The 23288-nt window shown below is 45.9% G+C and overlaps 1 protein-coding gene across 1 annotated transcript in view; it reads right to left on the bottom strand.

The window, feature by feature from the left end:
• Window positions 1–364: 364 nt before the first annotated feature.
• The window catches only part of MEI1 (meiotic double-stranded break formation protein 1), a 53628-nt gene continuing 30704 nt past the window's right edge, over window positions 365–23288 (bottom strand). Inside the window, exons 19-31 of the mRNA XM_065937441.1 lie at window positions 22161–22179; window positions 20807–21082; window positions 15697–15862; window positions 12849–12953; window positions 10816–10926; window positions 10368–10528; window positions 8065–8146; window positions 7699–7874; window positions 4747–4828; window positions 4070–4176; window positions 1520–1648; window positions 1208–1320; window positions 365–410 (exon numbers count right to left, since the gene is read on the bottom strand). Coding sequence (XP_065793513.1) covers window positions 365–410; window positions 1208–1320; window positions 1520–1648; window positions 4070–4176; window positions 4747–4828; window positions 7699–7874; window positions 8065–8146; window positions 10368–10528; window positions 10816–10926; window positions 12849–12953; window positions 15697–15862; window positions 20807–21082; window positions 22161–22179 — 1573 coding nt within the window. The remainder of the gene's footprint in view (window positions 411–1207; window positions 1321–1519; window positions 1649–4069; window positions 4177–4746; window positions 4829–7698; window positions 7875–8064; window positions 8147–10367; window positions 10529–10815; window positions 10927–12848; window positions 12954–15696; window positions 15863–20806; window positions 21083–22160; window positions 22180–23288) is intronic.

The following is a 23288-nucleotide window of genomic DNA, read 5'->3' as shown; positions in this document are numbered from 1 at the left end:
GCACCAAACATGTGGCCTCTCTCTGCCTCTCCTGCCCCAAAGATGGCCTAACTGATGTCTTCAACTGAGGCGACCTGCTGGTGTAACCAGAACAAGTCCACTCCCTCTCTCCCTAAGGAGGCCACCCATCCTGGCTGAGGAACCAGCTGGAGGGAGCCCAGGTAAGTGCAAAGTGAAATGTTTTTGGAGAGCCCACACAGGCATCTGAGTGTATCACTTTATTTCCTGATTCTGTTTCAATGACGGAGTAAATGGCCCCAGATGAATGGCTGCAGTTGTCATCCATTTCCCCCAAACCACTGTGCCCTGACTTTGTCTTCTCCAGGTCTCAGTTCTCTCTGCTTCTAGGCATCCGGCCGGAGGGTCAGTCTCTGATGTGGGACAGGGATACAGACACCCCTCCCAGGCAGCTGGCAACAACCATGAGAGGAGAACAGCAAGGAGCTAGGGCCAACCATGGGAGAACCATGCTTCTTGGGTGAAAATAGTCAGACAAGAGCAGAGGTGCTCCTGAGAATAATGGGATGGACTCTAAATTTGGGACCTGAATACCTGAGCTCAGTAGTCACTATATATCAAGGAGGGAACCGTTCCATGGAAAGGGGAAGGAGGAGAGTCTGTGAGGAGGCACTCCCACCCAAGCACACGCACCTCCAGACCAAGTGTCTCTGGAGCACCACCAGAGCAACCCCTCAGAGGGCAGGTGACAACTGCCACAGCCCCTGGCTTGCTTGGGGACCTGCCAGTCACCCAGCACCATCCCCCATGTTACACTCAGGGCAGCATCTGTGCCAACTGGGCTTGGGCAACTTTCTCCAAAGCTCCTGGGGAACGGGTCACTCCCTCTGAGTTTGGTGATATGACTTTGGAGATGGTCAAATCTGGGGTCAAATTTTGATGCTATCAGTGTGGATCTGGGCACGTTATTTAACCTCTCTGATCTAAGTTACTACTGCATTAACACTCCTAGCTATTGTGAGTATTCGATACAGTGCATATAACATGACTGGTCCTTGGTAGGAACTTAACAAACAGAACAAGTCATTGTCACTGCTCCCACTGTTAATTATTCTCACCGACCCCTGCTTGCCTTAAGAGGACAGGGCTGTAGACAGGGTACTTCTCTACTCTGAAGCATGATGCTGTGGCCTCCCATAGCCTGGGTGACCATGCCCAGGCCAAAGCTCCAAGATGCAAGAAAGGATACAGCATGTCCTGTAGGGGTGGCTGGGCCAGGGAGGCCCTGAGGGAAAGACTCTCCAAGGAGGCCTGAAGGGTCTGGGCCATGCTGTGGTCAGTCAGGAGGCCCATGCTCTGGACCTGGAGAAAAAAGAGGGTAAGAAAGACAGGCTTTCTCAGTGCCCACTCCACACAGACCCTCTCTGCCCTCCACCCCCTGCACTCCTGACCTCCCATTGGCTGTTGTGGTTAGAGCTCCCCCATCCCACCCCGCCCCAAGAGAACATGGTATAGAGGGTTTGGCCTCCAAGTGGCTAAATGGCATCCCCTCCCCACTCACCTGCAGGAAGAAGCCATGCAGAGCCTGGAGTGTGGAGGCAGGAAGGGTAGAGAGGTCGGTCGAAGCTGCGCCTTGCAGAACATGACCCACCTCCTGAGAGAGGATGCTGCTGCTCCGGAACCGCACAAACTGGGTCAGGGAGAGAAGCCAAGAATGCTGTGACTCGGCATCTCCTCCATTCACAAACACTTCCTGTGTCCCTGCCATGCCCAGCACTGGGCTGGGGACATAGATCTGAAGTCCACAGAACTCTGCCTTCAAGGAGCTCAGCACTGGTATGCACAGGTGGGGCTGTGTCTTGGGACAGTGAAGTAATGAGGACTGCTAGACGTTGAGAGCTGGCCCTGCTGACCCCTCAGTCTCCAACTCCCTGCCCCTCAGCCTTGCCTCTCACATTAGACTACGTGTGGTCAACCAACCCGCCACCATGTCCTTATATACCTGCTGTTCTCACCTCAGTACCCGTAATGCTTTTCCTTCTCTTTCTTGATTAATCCTTCAAGTCTCGGCTAAAATGTTACCTTCACTACTGAATGGTTCTTTAATTTTATTAAATTAACTCTCCCTCCCTCTGTTAAAGCCTTTGAGTGTATGGATCACAAAAAGCTGTGGAAAATTCTTAAAGTGATGGAAATACCAGATCACCTTAACCTGCCCCCTGAGAAATCTATATGCAGGTCAAGAAGCAACAGTTAGAACCAGACATGGAAAAACAGACTGGTTCTAAATTGAGAAAGGAGTACATCAAGGCTGTATATTGTCACCCTACGTATTTAACTTATATGCAGAATATATCATGAGAAAAGCTGGGCTGGATAAAGCACAAGCTGGAATCAAAGACTGCCAGGAGAAATATCAATAACCTCAGATATGCAGATGACACCAACCTTATGGCAGAAAGTGAAGAGGAACTAAAGAGCCTCTTAATGAAAGTGAAAGAGGAGAGTGAAAAAGCTGGTTTAAAACCCAACATTCAAAAAACTAAGATTATGGCATCCTGTCCCATCACTTCATGGCAAGTAGATGGGTAAACAATGGAAACAGTGGCAGACTTTATTTTTGGGGGCTCCAGAATCACTGCAGATGGTAACTGCAGTCATGAAATTAAAAGACACTTGCTCCTTGGAAGAACAGCTATGACCAACCTAGATAGCATATTAAAAAGCATAGACATTACTTTGCCAACAAAGGTCTGTCTAGTCAAAGCTCTGGTTTTTCCAATAGTCATATATGGATGTGAGAGTTGGACCATAAAGGTTGAGTGCCGAAGAATGATGATTTTGAACTGTGGTGTTGGAGAAGACTCTTGAGAGTCCCTTGGACTGCAAGGAGATCCAACCAGTTCATCCTAAAGGAAATCAGTCCTGAATATTCATTAGAAGGACTGATACTGAAGCTGAAGCTCCAGTACTTTGGCCACCTGATGCAAAGAACTGACTCATTGGAAAAGACCCTGATGCTGGGAAAGATTGAAGGCGGGAGGAGAAGGGGACAACAGAGGACAAGATGGTTGGATGGCATCACTGACTCAATGGACATGAGTTTGAGCAAGCTCTGGGAGATGGTGAAGAACAGGGAAGACTGGCATGCTGCTGTCCATGGGGTAGCAGAGTCGGACACGACTGAGTGACTGAGCACCAACAGGTATTAACTGTCCCTCCCAGCTCTGGCAGAAACAATTACTCTTTTATCGGGACTTCCCTGTTGGCTCACTGATAAGAATCTGACTGTCGATGCAGGGAACACAGGTTCAGTCACTGGTCTGAGAAGATTCCACATGCCACGGAGCAACTAAGCCTGTGTGCCACAACTACCGAGCCACCACTCTAGGGCCCCCATGGCGCAACTATTGAAGCCTGTGTGCCTAGAGCCTGTGCTGTGCCCTGCAACCAGAGAAGTCACTGCCATGAGAGGATCATGCACTTAAAGGAAGAGTAGCCCCGCTCGCTGCAACTAGAGTAAGCCCACGTGCAGCACAACAGCAACAAAAATTTACTTTTCTCTGGGTTCCCACACCAACCATTGACTTATTCATTGATCTGTTTCACTATCATTCACGGGTTCACTGCCTTGTTATTTATTCTATGAATACCTACTGTGTTCTAGGCACTTAGCATTATTTTCTACTCTTCCATTAATAACATCATATTTTAAGTCTTAGTTTCATTGTCTATCTCCTTCTCTAGACTGAGGGACCCTTAAGAAAGAACAGTTGGGGATGGGGAATACATGTAACTCTATGGCTGATTCATATCAATGTATGACAAAAGCCACTGAAAAATTAAAAAATTTAAAAAAAAAGAAAGAACAGTTGGCTCATTGACATCTTTGGTAGCTAGCACAGGACCTGACATGTGGTGGGCAGGCCCTGGTCAATGTTTCATTAGTGAGTGAATAAGAAAGAATGCCCAGGTCTTCTGGGCTGAGAAGATGTGGGCATTTAGAGGAATTCTCTAAGCAGGCTTCTTGTAGGGTGAAGGCCCACCCAGCCCCTCTACCTTCTTGGAGGATGACATTCTTCAGACTATAAGACGTCCATTCTACACTTACCAGGGTCATAAGTCTCAAGATTTCAGGTTTGAGGAAGGAATTCTCTCCAGCTTCCAAGAGAGTAAACATCAAAAACCGATTCCAGGGCTGGCAGGCCACATGGAGGGCTATGGGAAACACCAGTCACCGTGTTGTTAATGCTGCTTTTCTGAAGGCCATGGAACACTGATAAAGAAAACTTTCTCCTGTTGGCTCAAAAAACGGGTTGCTCCACTCGAGGCAGGGCATTGAACAAGCTGACTCCAGGGGTTTTTTCCTGGGCTTCTATCTACCCACGCTGCCTGGCACAGGGAGACCATATATCCCATTATATGTGGGAGGAGCTCTGCCATGCAAGAGATATGTGGGGCAAGTTGCTTGACATCCCTGAACTTCAGTGTCCTCATCTGTATGACGGACATAGCAGTGCCCTTGCAGTATTGTTAAAAGAATTAAACAAGATGAATGTGAATCAGGGAGCTCCCTGGTGGCCTAGCGTTAGGATTCTGGGCTTTCACTGCCATGACTCAGGTTCAGTCCCTGGTCGGGGAATTGACATCCCGCAAACCAAAAAAAAAAAAGAAGAGTATGAATCACAGAACAGGGGATGGGAGTTTGGGGTGGGAGGGTGTCATGGCAGGTGCTGGCTCCCTCCAACCAACCCCATGGGAACATCAGAGAAGAGGGAGGGTTTGTACCAAAGTCTGGGCTCCGAGCATGCAGGTAGTCAAGCAAGGCCTCCAGGCAGCCGACACAGGCGTGGGACAACAGAGGGTCCTTCTGCAAAAAAACAACAAAACCCACAGACGTACACGTCAGATTTCACAATAATGGATTTTGCTGCCAACTAAGAAAAAAACATTTGATTTTCAGAACAATTGGATTTCAGGATTTCAGATTGGGGATTGTGACTCTGTAGAAAATCAAGACGCTTGTTGGTTTCATCTCTCACTCACACACAAATCACAGTGTGTATATTGATAATTTACCAACATCTGACAGACTGTTCTGTTCCAGAAAAGAGTGGGCCCTGGGCCCTTTAAGCGATTCACAAATTACAGATGCTGTAAGAGCCCCGCAGTTTTTCTAAGTCAGCACGGGTAGGTTTTTTCTTAAAGCAGAACCTTTTACCAAACAAAATTTTATGCTCTAATAAGCACATGAAAAGAGCTTATTATCATTAGTCATTAAGGAAATGCAAATTAAAATCACCTTGAGATAACACCACATACTCACCAATAGCTAACTGTGACTGACAATAAACACTAAGTATTGGCAAGAATGTGAAGCAGATAGAACTCTCGTGCACTCCTGATGGGAAGGCGAAATGGTGCAGCCGCTTTGGAAAATACTTTGATGGTTTCTTATAGACATACACTTACCATATGTTGTAGGCAGAATTTTAAGATGGTCCCATGACCTTTGCTCCCAGATGTTACTCCTGTGATTAGGTTACATTATATGGCAAAAGGGAGATTGTTTGGGTTGGTCCAATCTGATCACACCAGTTCTCTAAAAGTAGAGTTTTCTTTGGCTAGTGGCAGAAGAAGAACCAGAGACCAGAAGTATGAGAAGGACTCAACATGCACTGGCTAGTTAGAGGATAGAGGGGCCATGTAAGACAGAATAGGGGCAACCTTAAAAAAGATGAAAGAGCTCCCCACACACCAAACTAAGAAAGAAGTGTTTCTTTCCTTGATCTCCCAGATAAGCACCCAGCCTGAGCAATAACTTGATTTCAGCCTTGTGAGACTCTTAAGTGAAGAATCTGGTTAAGCCCACCCAGACTTCCGACATAAAGAATTATCAGATAATAAGTGGGTGCTGTGTTAAGCTATTACATTTGTGGTGTGTAGATACACAGCAACAGAAAACTAATATGTCATTTGACCCAGCAATCCCACTCCTAGGTATTTTACCCAAGAGAAGTAAAAATGGATATTCACACAAAGACTTGTACTTCAGTCTTTATTCAAAATAACCAAAAGTCTGGAAGTCCCAAATAGCTATCAGTGTTGTGTTAGTCGCTCAGTCATGTCCAACTCTTTGTGGCCCTGTGGACTGTAGCCTGCTAGGCTTCTCCATCCGTGGAATTTTCCAGGCACAGATACTGAAGTAGGTTGCCATTTCCTTCTCCAGGGGGTCTTCCCAACCCAGAGACTGAACCCAGGTCTCCCACACTGCAGCCAGACTCCACCATGTGGGCCACCAGGGCAGCAGCAGGTAAATGGATAAACAAACTGTGGTATAGCCACACAATGGGCCCCTACTCACCAAGATATAGAAATAAAGCACTGATACACACAACAGTATGAATGAATCTCAAAAGCATTAAGCTAAGTTGAAGAAGACAAACACACAAGGCAACATAATGTATGATTTCATTTACATGGAATTCTAGAAATGGTACAACTGTAGTGCCAGAAAGCAGATCAGTGTTTGCCAAGGGTCAGGGATGGGGAGGGGACTGACTACAAAGCAATACATGGGAGCTTTTTGTGGTGCTGGAAACCTATACCATGATTGTGGTGGTGTTCACAAAACTGTATATATTTGTCAAAACTCATCTAATTACACTTAAATCAGTGAATTTTACTACATGTAAGTTATATCTCAGTAAGACTGATTTTTTTTTTTTAATCTAACAAACTAACCAAGAAAATCCTATGTTCTCCTCATGCTATCCTTTGGAACACAGCAACCTGGAGGTTAAGTTATGAGGCAGATCTGGGTTTGAATCCTTGCTTGACTACTTACCATCTGCAGGATCCTGGCCAAGGTTACTTAATTTTGCTAAGTAAGGATAAAAAGATTACTTGGGTTGCTAAGAGGATTTGATGAGATATGGGTACAGAGTATCTAATAAGTGCTTGGCACTGAGTTAGCACAAGAAAGTGGTGAATATCTTAATGAAATGCAGGACAGGGGAAACATTCTCCCTAACAACCCCCAAGTCTAGGCCTTGTGTCCTTTCTCCTTCTCCAATCAAAAATTAACTCTTAACCAGTTAAGAGTTGGGAACTTCCAACTTTTTCCCAGGTATTCAAGATTGGCCACTTTTTGCTTGTCCAGGATCCATTCCTCCTTCTGAGAACAATTTTATTTTGCAGAAGCACTCTTCTCTTATGTTCAGTCCATGTGAGTTATGGAGAGTTAACCATATGCCCCATCCTCCAGGAGAGGCACAAGTCAGGCCAATCAGAACACCCCATGTCTCAAGCAGAGTGACTAGCACATTACCAAGCCAGGCTCATGAGATTCAATTCTGGGGGCTACTGAGATAGAGAAACTTTCTTTCTACCAGGATATAAGCCAAGAGCTGCTCTATGTTATCCTACCTACCCTATCCTATCCCCATGAGAAGAAAGCTGAGAGAAACGCAGAGCCAGGAGATAAGAGAGATAGAGCTCTGATGACACTGTCTGAGCCTCTGGGATCCCAGATGTGCCTAAAGCCAGTTTTGGCCCCTGGACTTCTCAGTTATGAGACAATTTGAGTTTTGTTTCTGTCACTGTAACTTTAAAGCCAGTCAATTTACTCTCTAGGCCTTGGTGGGAATACCAGGGTCTTGACAGGCAGCTACCCCTTCCTGCCGTCATCCTGGGAGAACCAGGCTCCACTGCCAGGGTCGCACTTGGCAAGGGCCTTACCTGCACCAGAAGGTTCTGCAGTCTGATGACCAAGGACAGCACTTGTGATGTTCCCAGTGGAGATAGGACAGTGTCCTCAGGGGCTGGCAGTGACTGGGCCCCTGAGGGCAGTAGGGCAACCAGGGCAGAGGAGAAGTTTTGTTGCAGGGCTGTCCGCAGGAAGCGTAATATGGCAGCTGAAAGTAGGAAACTCCTTACACCCAGTTCCTGTCTCATTCCCCACCTCCCTGTGCCCAGCTCTGTTACAGGGGGAAGACCATGGAGATATAGTGGGGTGACCACAGTCTGGTCTGGGTGGGGTGGTCCCATCTCAGGATCTAGGGTAAAGGTTTTTCTTCTCCCTGCTGGAGGCCCTTGGCCCCACACCTGACAGCAGTGCAGCCTTTTTCTTCGGGACGCTGAGGGCCTTCAGTACTTGGTCCAGTTCCACGGACAATGTCTGATGAACCTGGCAGAGCATGGGGTAAAGGCATAACCCCCACTTTCTGGGAGCCTGGGGAGAAAATAACCTGCCACAATATTTTGTGTACCTTCATACACATATCCAGAAGGACAGAGATGGCCACACAGGGTCTTGTGAATCTCACCTGGATTCAGGAGCTTGAGGAGGAAAATCAAGCCCAGACCTGGAGAACCCTGCTTCTCCCAAATTTCCCCCATCCTCAGAGAGCCTCTGCACCAGGGAGGAACTGATCCTGGCCTTATCTGTAAGTCCATCTCTACCTCAGCCCACCATCTACCTAATTCAGACCTGGAGTCAGATGGCCCAGATTCAAAATTCTGGCTCTGCCACTTGCCAGTTTAGTGGCTGTGGACAAGCCACTGCCCTGCACCTCTCTCAGCCTGTCTTACATCCATCACCTGTGAAACGTGAACAGGACCACCTGCTTTCACTCCCACCAGAGCCATTTTGAAGAATAGCTGAGGATCAGTACTGTGAATGTGCTTCTTGACGTCAAAGCAGTGACCAAAGTGAGGGGTTAGTTTAGGCAACAGGTTCAAAGCTGTGAGTATGCTCTGCTCTCCTTACCCAGAACATGAGCTGCCTTTAGGCAGCTTCTCCTCCACTTGGATCTATCACAGTTTTGCACAAAGCATTTCCTTAAAAATGCTTGTTGGCTGATGGAATTGGCAGGTTCTAAGCAGAACCAACTTGTATAAAGATATTGAGATGCTATACTAATCTGTTAGTAGAGGAAGCTGTGTGCAAGTTCTGTGCTATCTGCTCAATTTTTTTGTAAATCTAAAACTGTCCAAAAAATAACAGCTACTAAAAATCAACCAGAAACAAACAAAACAAGGTATGGAGATGTGAAAGAGCACAGTGAACTGGGAGAAGAGCAAGCATGTGCTCAGAAGAGGAGGGCAGAATGACAGGAAGTAAGGCTGCAGGGGGGCCTAGTAGGTAGGGTCTCAGCAGCCACAAAGAAAATAGAAAGGTGCTGAAGGATAGTGGGCAGAGGGGAAGTGTGGACAGACTGTGCTGTGGGGATAGAGAGGCAGGGGAATGGAGAGGCTGGGGCCAGCAGATTGTGAACAGGCTGCCTTGGTGTTGAGGACGAATGATCAGGACTGAACAAGAGCAGAAGTGAGGACTTGGAGCAGAGGCAGTTAGGTGATTGGCTGGGTCTCAGCTGAGGGCCAGGGCAGAACTGATGACGTGGTGCAGGCTTCCATCCAGGCAGGTGACTGCAGGGGCAGGGGTGGGCCCAACAGAGAAAAGCAGGAGAGGTTCCTGTCCCAAGTTGACCCCACTAGCAACTACCTGAGGATCTGCTACAGTGTAGATCTGCCAGTTTACTGAAAATCTAGAAGCCAAAATTTTAAGATTCACTTCAATTCTATACCAGTGAGTGTTTGCCTGGCATTAGGTTGGCACAAAGCTGGGCACAGTGAGAGGATTCTTCAAGGGGTAGGCAATGGTTTACATCCACCAGGAGCAGCCAGCCTTAAGGGAAGCACTCAAAAGTGGAGCAGCCCACAGAGGAGCCCATGCAGGGCACTAGGATGCCAAGGTCATACAAGGGCGAGGGGCTGAGAGGAAAGGAGGTGCTCTGTGGATAAGTCCATGGCGCTTCTGTTCCCTGCATCACCTTCTCTAACAGTCACATGACAGCTCCCATGTGTATGGCACATCACAGCTTGCCACCCACCACTTCAAGATCACGACTGGATTCTGCCTTCCCGTTCAGCTGGACAGTCCACTCCCTACACCCTGGCATGTGATACCTCACCACTCTTCAAATACATAAATCATGTCTTAAACTTGTGCAGCTCCAGGCCTGTGCTCATCTCATTCTCTTTGCCTAGCGTGCTCTCCCCCTCGCCTGGCACAGTCTTACTTACCTTTCAAAGCTTTGCTTAAAGATTACAACACAAGTTCCCCAAGTGTGGGGTGTATACTGTATTCATTTTTTATTCCTCTGTTCCTAAAGTACCGCCTGGCATGTAGGTGATCCATGTGTGCTAAATGGATCAATGTAAATCAACCTGACAACAGCCTTGCATGTTACTCTCCTGTTTTGTAGGCAAGGAAACTGAAGCTCAAAGAGATAAATACTTCACTAAGGTTACATAGGTAATAAGCCACAGAGCTGAGACCAGAACTCGGATCTTCATCGCTCCTTTGAGGGACACCCATGCCCCAAAGCTACAGCGGTTAGACTAACCTGAAGACTGCCTTGGTGCTGCTGGGCAGAGAAGGAGGCAGTGAGAAGCCAGGCGGAGCAGAGGAGCCCGGTCCTGGGAGAGCCTTCTTCAGCCCAGGTCAGCGCCAGCATCTTCTCCAGAAGCTCTATCAGGGCCGTGCTGCTCAGAAGCACTGCAGCAGCTGCAGAGGGTTGGGCAGAGCAGGTGGTGCTCAATTAGTACCCAGAAGGTGCTTCACATACGTACTGTGAATGAACAAAAGGGTCACCTGGAGGCTCTAAAGGTCCCAGCTTCATTTTGGAACCAAAGGTTATTGGAACCAGAAAGGACCTTATGACCATCCGTTCCAGCCACACACACCCTTATTTATTTATTTTTTTAAGATGGAAGAACTGAGGGCAGCAAGAGCCCCAGACACTGCCCAGCACCCTCCCTTCCTCTTCACTGTGCCAGCCTGGGCCCCAGCACCTCTTCTCTGACTGCCCAGCGTGGTCTGGTGAAGGCTGCAGTACAGGAAGTTGAAGGAGGGCTGCAGGATGTCCGAGTCAGCGGGGCTGCATGTCCCACACAGCTTGCTCACTGCAAGAGATCAGAGTCCTTGGGAGCCCCAGCATTCACAGGTCTTAAAGCTAATGGCCCTCAACTGGCTAATTTCAGATGTCAGTCTTGGGGATCAAGAACAAACCAGGTGTCCCTGATGTTATTGCCAATGGAAAGAAGCAGTGACAAACCCAAAGACATGTTCACACACTCCATCGGAATAAACATCAGGCAAGCAGCCCACAGCTACATGTATGAACAGACTGCACAAGTTTAGGAGGTCAAAAGACAGCCTCTGACAGCACTTGTGCCAACCAGACTCCAGGTTGCAGAATCTGCAGAGGTTATGTAGGCCAACTTGCCACCATCAGCAGAAAGACGATTCAATCTCTGAATTCTTTCAGCAATAGGCACTCACCACCTTCCCAGGGGAGGTCTGTAGCTATCGACGTTCAGTTCCCTAAACTTGCCACATTCTCTCTCTCATACCACCTCCATCTACCTTTCCTCCGATTCAGCAATCAAGATTCAGCTCAAAGTTCACCTCCCTCATGAATTCTCCCTTAATCAATCTCTCAAGGCAAGGTTAAACGCCTCCTCATACCCCACCTGCCTCATCAGAGCAGTTACAACACTGTGGAGTAGACATCTACAGAGCACAACCCTTTCCTCCTGGGAATTACCAGCCCTTGCTCCTCTGCCCCCACCATCCTAGATAGAAACCTACCTAAGTCCTCACTCACTTTTTTGGCAGCCATATTACACTTGACTTTACATGGCTCATGATCAACCAGGCAGCTAGGCCCCTCCCAACCACAGCCCCACCCTTGAACCACAGTCCTCTACTCGCAAATAAAACTATTCAAGGGTTATGTGTAAATATATACTCATTTCATGTGTATGTTTCAGTCTGTTATGTCTCCCTGTTAGAGGCCCTTTTGACAGCTGTTTTTGTCACACACAAACCTCCCTCGTGGCTGAGTGTCACCTGATAAGATAGGCAGGCACCTGGCCAGGCTAGACACTGATCTTCTCATGAGGAGATCTGGGCTCCAGGCAGGGAAAAAACCATGCTCCCCTGTGGCCAAAGGACACAACACTCCACAGGGACTGGAGACACACCATTTTTCCTATTAATCTCAAACTTTCCTCAACAAATCTTCCTGAGGGTGCTGCCTATGAACTGGTGGCTGCATCAACGAGCAATAAAAGATCCTAATAAGGTTTGGGGTGTGGGGAGGGAGAAGGCCTAGAGATCTGTGAACTGGATCATCAGATCCTGAGTCAGCTGCAGGGTGAGGTGGAGAACAGAGTTTGTGCCAGGAAAAATGAAGGGTACATAGACAGTACCCACTGAAGGCCTACTCTGTGCCAAGCACCCTGTGGCATTCTACATTTAAAGTTACTCCTTACATCAACCCTAAATCAGTACACACTATTATCTTATGAGGAACCACAGGCTCACAAAGGCTAGAGGTTGCCCAAGGTTGCATAACTAGTGACTAAGCTGAGAACAAAAATCAGGCCTTCTTGATTCTAAGAAGTGACTTGTCACAGTGACTTATTTTGGTTTTTGTTCTCCAAACATTCCCAGAGGACGAGCAGAAGATCTGTAAGGTCCTTTATCAAGAAGCCCATAGGAGATCAATCAGTCAGAGAACTGTGCATGAGATGATCATATACCCTGCAACTCTCATCCCTCACATTGCCTTTAAAAATGCTTTGTTGAAATCATTCAACTTCAGGGGGTCTCAGTTTGTGGGGGCACGAGTCCCCATTCTTGCATGGCCCTGCAATAAACCCTTCTCTACTCAAAAAAAGAGAGAGAAGCCCACAGGAATAGACTGACCCACCAGCTTCTTCCAAAAGGTGAAAGGGTGGAAGAAAAGACCAAGGCCAAAACTATGAGGGTCGACCCACAGCCTACCCAGCCCTGGGCCCTCAGGCACTGTCCCAAGCACCTTGGTGAAGCAACTTCATGGCCATGCTGTCCAGTTCTTGCTCTGACTCATTCCTCAGCTGCACTAAGGAGAGGAGGCTCAACAGCAAAGGCAGGTTCCCGGAAGCTGTTAGGAACAAGAAGAGCTGGTCAGGGGGACTAACAGACAGATCACCACCACCACCCGACCAATGGTAAATAGTTCGTTGGGATTTACCCCTATTTCCTGTCTTCTTTATTTGGAAAAGGGGCAACTGACAGACTGAGTGCCAACTCTGGGTTGAGTAAGAGAATTCATTATTTCACTTAATCCTCTTTAAAATCATGGGAAGCAGGGACTGTCATTTCTATTTTACACTTAAGAAAACTGAGGCCCAGAGAGGCTAACTGACATCTCCCAGGTCCCACAGTCACTGGCAGGGCCAGGACTTGAACCCAAACCTGAATCCAAGGCTCACAGTCTTTCCACTATGGGTTTCCAAGAAATCTCATGATCCTTAAACACTATTATCAGTTAGTTGTGGCTTCTCCTTCCCTGAAAAGGAAGGATTCAGCTCCTCCAGATCCCCTTAACAGAACAGAAGATATTAAGAAGAGGTAGCGAGACTACACAGAAGAACTATACACAAAAGATCTTTACGACCCAGATAATCATGACAGTGTAATCACTCATCTAGATCCAGACATCCTGGAATGTGAAATCAAGTGGGCCTTAGGAAGCATCACTACGAACAAAGCCAGTGGAGGTGATGGAATTCCAGTTGAGCTATTTCAAATCCTGAAAGATGATGCTGTGAAAGTGCTGCACTTAATATGTCAGCAAATTTGGAAAACTCAGCAGTGGCCACAGGACTGGAAAAGGTCAGTTTTCATTCCAATCCCAAAGAAAGGCAATGCCAAAGAATGCTCAAACTACCGCACAATTGCACTCATCTCACACACTAATAAAGTAATGCTCAAAATTCTCCAAGCCAGGCTTCAGCAATACGTGAACTTTCAGGTGTTCAAACTGGTTTTAGAAAAGGCAGAGGAACCAGAGATCAAATTGCCAACATCCGCTGGATCATCAAAAAAACAAAGAGAGTTCCAGAAAAACATCTATTTCTGCTTTATTGACTATGCCAAAGCCTTTGACTGTGTGGATCACAATAAACTGTGGAAAATTCTTAAAGAGATGGGAATACGAGATCACCTGATCAGCCTCTCGAGAAACCTGTATGCAGGTCAGGAAGCAACAGTTAGAACTGGACATGGAACAACAGACTGGTTCCAAATAGGAAAAGGAGTACATCAAGGCTGTATATTGTCACCCTGCTTATTTAACTTATATGCAGAGTATATCATGAGAAACGCTGGGCTGAAAGAAGCACAAGCTGGAATCAAGATTGCCAGGAGAAATATCAATAACCTCAGATATGCAGATGACACCAAACTTATGGCAGAAAGTGAAGAACTAAAGTGCCTCTTGATGAAAGTGAAAGAGGAGAGTGAAAAAGTTGGCTTAAAGCTTTAACATTCAGAAAACTAAGATCATGGCATTTAGTCCCATCACTTCATGGCAAATAGATGGGGAAACAGTGGCTGACTTTATTTTTTTGGGCTCCAAAATCACTACAGATGGTGACTGCGGCCATGAAATTAAAAGACGCTTACTCCTTGGAAGGAAAGTGATGACCAACCTAGACAGCATATTAAAATGCAGAGACATTACTTTGTCAACAAAAGTCCGTCTAGTCAAGGCTATGGTTTTTCCAGTAGTCATGTACGGATGTGAGAGTTGGACTATAAAGAAAGCTGAGCACCGAAGAATTGATGCTTTTGAACTGTGGTGTTGGAGAAGACTCTTGAGAGTGCCTTGGACTGCAAGGAGATCCAACCAGTCCATCCTAAAGGAGATCAGTCCTGGGTGTTCATTGGAAGGACTGATGTTGAAGCTGAAACTCCAGTACTTTGGCCACCTGATGTGAAGAGCCGACTCATTGGAAAAGACCCTGATGCTGGGAAAGATTGAGGGCAGGGGGAGAAAGGGACGAGAGAGGATGAGATGGTTGGATGGCATCACCAACTCAATGGACAAGAGTTGGGGTAAACTCCGGGAGTTGGTGATGGACAGGGAGGCCTGGCGTGCTGCAGTTCATGGGGTCACAAAGAGTTGGACACGACTGAGCGACTGAACTGAACTGAACTGAGATCCCCTTAAACATGCCTCCAAACCCCCGTCCTCAACAGAACTGGACCAAGTGAGCCATAGTTCTCTACCCACTTCCTCTTAATTGCTTGAAAATTTAAAAGTTCAACTTTCTAAGAGTAGGGGAAAAAACAGACTAATCCCAGCCTTTCACACTATACCAAATATCAAGCTTTTGTGACTCCAGGGAGTCCCATTCCAGATTTGGAAACCATCCTTTTGGATCTCAACAGGAGCTTCCAATCCATCACAGATCCACTCCCTCCCTTGCCCCTGCTGGCTGTTGCTGCCTCCCTCACCTCCCCAACATTTACCGCTTCTTTCTTCCCAACTGGGGGCTGCCATTCTTGTGACAAATAGCTCTGAGCACATGCTGCGCAGGGTAGGGATATGCATGCATGCATCAAACACACCCACCCATGCAGACATGAAACATAAGCACAAACCACACACACACACACACACACACACACACACACACACATAAGTATGTTGAGCACCCACTCTCCCACAAGAGGATGGAGATAAAAGTTTCTCACTTGATGCCCCGCTGGCCTGACTTGTCTTTTGCAGAGAAAACTCAGATTCTCTCTCCCAGAGCAGACCTCATCACAGTAGAGAGGCCCACTCCTGAGTGACCTTCCTTCAGGTCTAAACATGCCCCCAGCAGCTACAGACTGACCTCCTGAGGGGGAGGACCCATGCTCCACCAGCAGATGCTGTAGGATCATCAGGAAGTGGCCTCTGATGAGACCGCCCACTTGGACATCTTCATTCCTCCTCAGAAAGGTCTTCAGGACGATCAGTACCTTGTGGGCTATGTCCATGGGACTGGAACAGATGAGGTCCTGAGCAGGAGAGAAGGAAGCCAGAGCTCAAAGGGCATTATAGTTGGGGACAGTTGAACAGTGAAGAAGAGGGGCTGGAGAAGGGCCCCAAATAATGCTGTCACAGAACCTGGGGAAGGAAGCACTCACTCAGGACCTACCATGCATCATCCTGTCAAATAAATCCATCCTAAACGGGAGAAAACAGAGGCTCAGAGAGATTGTGTGATGTGCCAAAGCTCACATAAACTAGTAAGTGGTACAGTTAGGATTTGAACCCCTGGTGACTCAGATGGTAAAGAATCTGCCTACAATGCAGAAGACCCTGGGTCAGGAAGATTCCCCTGGAGAAGGGAATGGCTACCCACTTCAGTATCATTGCCGGGAGAATCCCATGGATAGAGGAGCTTGGCAGGCTACAGTCCCAAGGGTAGGACTTGAATCACAAAGAGTCAGACATGACTAAGTGACTAACACACTCCCAACTCCAATGGGACCTGAGTGTGCCTTAAGGGAGAAGGGGGTGGGGGTGGAGATGTCACAGGGCAAGGACAGGATGGGTTAGGACAGATTCAGGACACAGGAAGAGAAGCAAGGACCAAATCAGGCCCTGTCTCCGCCATGGCATCTGGCTATTTCTGCCCCAAGGAGTAAAGGCCTTGGTTTCAGAAGGTGGGAAAGAACATTGCTTTTTATTTGCTTTCAGAGTTAATGAGTATATGTTAAAGGGGAAGTCAGCAGAAGCTACACCAGAGACTATCCCACTGAGAGCTCCTGCACCTTCCAGCTCAAACAGGCCGATTCCTCTGGACAGGGCAGAGGCGGCTGGGTGCCACGAAACCAGTGTCACACACAGACTCCTAGCTCCTGACACACAGAGCCATGATTACAGGCAACCAGCCAGACAAACCCAGATGTGCTGCACAGGGGCGTCTGTACTTGGCTCTCTAAAAACCCCCACAGCTGCCAGAGAAACAACGATAATACTGGTGAAATAATTCATATCTTATGGCACAATGAGAAACATTTAAACATAAAATTTTTCTTTGCTAGCTTGGGCCTTTTCCTCCCCTTTTAGTGTGTATTGTGCATCTGAATTAACCAGACCTCCTTAGGAGATACCATTCTTTCTCAATCTCATCAAGGGTCACAACTCATAAGTCTTTAGGAGATAACTTCCTTCCTAATTCTTCGAGGGACCATGATGACCTGTGCTCCACTACTACCTTTGTATGTATAGATTTAAATTGTGTAAACGATCAATAATATGTCATTTAACCATTTGTCTCAAAAACTTAAATCACTGTGCTTTGACCTCTTATGGGCAGAACAGTCCTCAGAACTTTTTATTTTACTTTCTTATTTTTTTGGCCACACCACATGGTTTTCAAGATCTTAGTTAATGGACCAGGCATGGAACCTGTGCTCCTTATACTGGAAGCACTGAGTCCTAACCACCGGACTGCCAGAGAATTCCCCTCAGAGATTTCTGAAAGACTGTCTACCAGGTTATAATTCTCAGGTTGGCTCAAATATGCCATTTCCTTCTGAGATAGACTGTTGATTAATTTTTATTGACAACATCAATAGCAATCACTCAGTTAGGACTTAATAATGTCAGGTATTGTTCTGTGTTTAAACTGTAGTTACATGTTTGTCTATACATTATCTGTATCTTCATGATAACTCTTCCTAGTAGGTGTCACTCCAGTTTTTCAAATCAGCAAACTGGGGCAGATTAACTAGTTCGCCTGTCAAGAAAGCAGGGGCATTATAAATTCTATAGCCACTATGATTTAAGGAAGGCAGGGATGAGGTTGGCTTCATCTTCGTTACCTTGTAGGGACTTGGTTGGGAAGATCCCCTGGAGTAGGAAATGGCAACCCACTCCAGTATTATTGCCTAGAAAATTCCATGGACAGAGGAGCTTGTTGGGCTACATTCCGCGGGGTTGCAAAGAGTTGGACATGACTGAGCATGCACATACACATACACACAGAGACTCAGAAAACATCTCTGGAAGGAGAGGATCTCAGAATAAGAAGGCTAAAGGGAATCTCAGTTCATTTCCATCAACCTTTTTACTTTATAGAGTATGAGGCTGAAGCCAGATGAAGTGTGATTTGTCTAAGGTCACAGGACCCACAGCCAAACCAGTTTCCTAGTTCTGCTCCTTCACCAGCACATGGCTGCCTGACTGCCAAAGCTGGTCTCTTAGAAACCTAAGTTAGTGAATGTTAAAAGTGCCAAAGGAAGGGGGCTACTTAGATATTTGGCAGCTGTGATAAATGCCAGAGGAAGGGGTGCACCCCACCATGTGGGTTAGTGAGGAGGCTCTGGGTGGAGCATGGCCCACTCTGAAGCCTCTCCTGTCCAGAGTCATCCAGAACTCTCTGGGACTGGGCCGACCAGAGGTACATGGCCCAAGTAGGGAACAAACAGAGCTTCTATGACATCACTGCTTTTTACATATAAACAACCCACGTGAAAGACCACCCGTTGGTAAGAGTGGCAATTAACAGCTTTGTTTTCAGTTGTTAATTACCCATATCAGAAACAGAAATTGGTACCAACACATATTTTTAGACTCTTTCCCCTCCTGCAGCTAGAAGCTGGGAAGCAATGGTAGGAATTATACACATGAACAAACAACAAAGTTGTTCCTTGCTCTTCTTTCTTAACACTGATGTTTCTAGGATCTAATTTAGTAAAAAACTCATTAATTTAGACTCCGATCATTTTCAGGACTTTTGTTAGCTATATGACCTTCAGTATTCGATAAGTCTTCCTTCGTTTTTTAAAAACTGTTTATTTATTTGGCTGTATCAGGTCTTTCCAAGCTTAGTTGTCAGGTGGAATGTGGGATTTTAGCTGCTCAAGCAGGGTTCAAATCTGCATCCCCTGCATTAGAAGGCAGATTCCTAACCAATGGACCACAAGGGAAGGCCCTCAATAAGCCTTTCTGAGATTAAGATTCTTTATCTGGTTCAGAGTCAGTCAGGAATCAGTAAATGATAGTCTCTGTGTACAGCATACCACAAGTGCTCCTATATATTCTTTCATTTATCCCCATGTTATCTCCATTTTAGATATGAGGAAACCAAAGTTCAGAGAAGACTTCTTCTAGTTGTTAGGGGTTTGTTGTATCTGAGTCCCTCACTGGCCCATGGGCCAGGAACTAGGTCTAATTCTTTTCTGTGCTCAAACAAACAGCTCTCCTAATTAGATGAAACCTTGAGTCAATGTTGGTTTCTCTCTTAAACTGAGATTTAGCTTAGTTTACTGGAAAAAATTACAGGGAATCAAAATCTGGGTTAATCTTAGCTCTTGTGACCTTAGGCAAATCTCTCTAAAACTATTTCTTAATCTGTTCAAAAAGACAAAAATAAGATACTATGATTAGTATATCTTCCTCAGAAGATCTGAATTTTTTCTTTTTTGAGAAACTTAGATCTGTTCAGATCCCTAACTCAACAGGTCAGCAAAGGTTTATAAATACTTATGTGTGAGGAACTGACCCTGAATACTTTATCTGGCAAAGAAAATCCAGCATCTTAGCTCTGTCCATTGCTACTTTGTGTCCCATCTTTCCTTATGCACTAATGGCTTATTTTTAACCCATTCCTTATTCCCTTTTCTTCCTCATCCAAGGAAGAATTTGAGCCAAAGCATGAACGTGGCCCCTATCAAATCAACACATGTGAGATTTCACAGAATGACAGATCTCAGGGACAGATGGTGAAGATTTAAGTCTGAGTGGGGGTGTGTACATGTGAGTGTGAATATGGACAGAAGTAGGTAACTAAGGATGTGAGATATACAATACGCAGATGTTATTTCCACCATAGAAGTGAAAAGTGAAGTCACTCAGTTGTGTCTGACTCTTTGCGACCCCATGGACTGACCATAGCCTACCAGGCTTCTCCGTCTATGGGATTTTCCAGGCAAGAATACTGGAGTGGGTTGCCATATCCTTCTCCAGGAGATCTTCCCAACCCAGGGATTGAACCTGGGTCTCCCACATTGTAGGCAGATGCTTTACCATCTGAGCCACCAGGGAAGTCCCATTTCCACCACAGTCACTCCAGTAAAATCGGGGAATCATATTTATTGATGATAAGAATATCAAAAGAACACCCAGTCACCTCTAAAGGGCTGTGTCATTCTCCTAGGGCTAAGGGACAGGGGGCAAGTAAGTGAACTGGTATTGAAGGCAGGAGTTCTAAACCACATTGTCAGTTTGGGACCTGCCACTAGTCACATTAATTGGTCACTAAATACAAATTGTCAACTGTGTAAATAATTTACTTTAAGTATATATATATATATATATATATATATATATATATTATAGCAGTTATCTCTATAATAATAAAGAAAAATAGATGGAATAAAGCCAGTGTGTGAGAAACTACAAACAAGCAGCTTCCTTATCTAACTGATGAACCTGACAGAAACTATAGGAATGTCTTACACAAAAAAATCATTGGAATATGCAATACACTCATGATAAAAAAAATGCTGGGTATGCCCAAGGGAGAGTGTTGCACATGTAACATTATTTTGAGAGTTATGACAGAAAAGAGGCTGAGTCTCTTTGCCAATCAGATATCTGCCACTACATGCCCCAGGGGTCCCCTGTGACATCAAACCCTTGCTAACAGAATATACTTAAGACAGGTAGGCGAGAGAGAATGGTGACAAAGGTCAGCATTTCAGAGGTATATCCCCTGGGGATTAGAGAGGCACATATCTCTCAGTGAGCAGACATCCATCAGACTTAGGAAAGGGTATGGATTTACCAGGCACCTGCCAGCTGAAAAGACCTCCTACTAGCATGAAAATAGTGATAAGTCCAGAGGCAGGTAGAAGCAGCTGTGGGTACCTCCTGACCTCAGGAAACCAGCTCCCAGAGAGAGAGGACCCATCTCCTCTGACAGTAGAAAGGAGCAAGTGGTCACCTACTAGCAAAATGAGTAGGATGCTGGGGCTGCTCCTAAGCATGTGAAACAGGGCTGCTATGCTGGCGGGAAGGGTGGGCTGCCCAGCAGATGGGACACCATCCAGCTCCTCACAGCTGCTCTCTTCCCAGGAGAACCAAAGTTCCAGGACACGGTGCCCAAACCTCCTCATCAGCTCTGGATGCAGCAGGAACAACCTAAGCAGCAGCGGATGGTGGGTGTAGACTCGGTGCAGGTCTGGGGTGTCCTCTAGGAATTTTCTGATGGCGCCAACCACAGTCTGGAGGCAAAGAATAAAGAGGCTAAATGCACCTTGCAGAGGGCCCAAGAGACTCCAATCCCCAACAAATAGAGACAGCCAAGATGTAACTGGGAAAAAATGTACTGGCTTCTCAGGGGTCCAGGATATTTTCACTGGCATCCTCCAGCAAAAAGAAAACCTCACGTGCACCCCAATGTTCATCGCAGCACTGTTTATAATAGCCAGGACATGGAAGCAACCTAGATGCCCATCAGCAGACGAATGGATAAGGAAGCTGTGGTACACATACACCATGGAATATTACTCAGTCATTAAAAAGAATTCATTTGAATCAGTTCTAATGAGATGGATGAAACTGGAGCCTATCATACAGAGTGAAGTAAGCCAGAAAGATAAAAATCAATACAGTATACTAACGCATATATATGGAATTTAAAAAGATGGTAACGATAACCCTATAGGCAAAACAGAAAAAGAGACACAGATGTACAGAACAGACTTTTGGACTCTGTGGGAGAAGGTGAGGGTGGGATGTTTCAAAAGAACAGCATCAAAACATGTATATTATCTAGAGTGAAACAGATCACCAGCTCAATCTGGATGCGTGAGACAAGTGCTCGGGCCTGGTGCACTGGGAAGACCCAGAGGAATTGGGTGGAGAGGGAGGTGGGAGGGGGGATCGGGATGGGGAATACATGTAAATCCATGGCTGATTCATGTCAATGTATGACAAAAACCACTACAATATTGTAAAGTAATTAGCCTCCAACTAATACAAATAAATGGAAAAAAAAAGAAAGAAAACCTCATCGTGCTTACCTTATAACAGTGGCCCTCAACTCAGGGTGATTTCACTCCCAAGGGACATTTAAAAATGTCTAGACTGTCTAGATTATTGATTGTCTTGACTGGGGGAGTGCAAGTGGCGTCTGCTGTGAGAGAGCAGAAATCCCACTAAAAATCCTACAATGCACAGAACAGCCTCCCACAGAAAAGACTGTGCAAAATGTTACCAGTGCCGTGGCTGAGAAACCCCACTCTATAATGACACTTAGCACAGTATGTCACAACTGTCAGCGTGTATGTGTCTACCTACCACGCTAGACTTCAGCTGCCTGAGGGCAGGGAATGCAGCAGATTAATCTGTGGCCGGGCACAGGGCTTGGCACAGAGAAAGCAAAGGGTAGGTGTGTTAAACCATTTATTAAACCTCTCTTCCCTGTTGCACATATAACAAAGCTCAAATTCCTGAGCGTGTTACTCTCAGGATTTTATGCTTCATAGTTTTGACTTCACTTGGGTCTTTCATCCATTTTGAGTTCATTTCTGTGTATGATATGAGCTAAGAGTCCAACTCCATTCTGTTGCATGTAGATATGCAGCTGATTCCAACACCATTTATTAAAAAGGCAGTTCTTTCCTTTGCTGAATTGTCTTGTTGTCCTTATAAAAATATATGGGTTTATTTTGGGGGTTTTTGTTTGTTCGGGTTTTTGACCTGAGGGATCTTAATTCTCCCACCAGGGATGGAACCCAGGTCCTGGCAGTGAAAGTGCTGAGTTCTAACCACTGAACAGACAGGGAATTCCCTATGGGTTTATTTTTGGACTGTCAACTCTATTCAGTTGATCTGGATGTCTCTCCTAGACATATTTAGAACCACATTGTCTTGATTACTCTATCTTTGTAGTAAGTTTGAAATGAAGAAGTGTGAGTCCTCCAAACCTGATCTTCTTTTTCAAGATTGTTTTGGCTATTTTGGGTCCCTTGCATTTCCAAATAAATTTTATGATCAGCTTGTCCATTTCGAGACAAGAAAAAAAAAAAAAGAAGGCGACTAGAATTTTGATCAAGATTATGTTGAATCTATAGAATAATTTGGGAGGTATTGCCATTTAAACACTATTAAGTCTTCTTTTTTCCTAGTTTTATTGAGACATAATCAACATATAACACTACATAAGTTTAAGGTTTTCCTGATAGCTCAGGTATGGGCTTCCCTTGTGGCTCAGTTGGTAAAGAATCCGCCTGCAATGTGCAAGACATGGGTTTGATCCCTGGTTGGAAAGATTCCCCTGGAGAAGGGAACAGCTACCTACTCCAGAATTCCAGCCTGGAGAATTCCATGGACTGTATAGTCCATGGGGTCACAAAGAGTCGGACACGACTGAGGGACTTTCAAGTTTAAGGGATACAACATCATCATCTGATAAATGTGTATATT

The sequence above is a fragment of the Muntiacus reevesi genome, chromosome 1 (assembly GCF_963930625.1).
Source record: "Muntiacus reevesi chromosome 1, mMunRee1.1, whole genome shotgun sequence".
Classification (NCBI taxonomy): domain Eukaryota; kingdom Metazoa; phylum Chordata; class Mammalia; order Artiodactyla; family Cervidae; genus Muntiacus; species Muntiacus reevesi.
The sequence above is the reverse complement of the archived record's forward strand: the minus strand, read 5'-3'. Positions and strand labels throughout refer to the sequence as shown.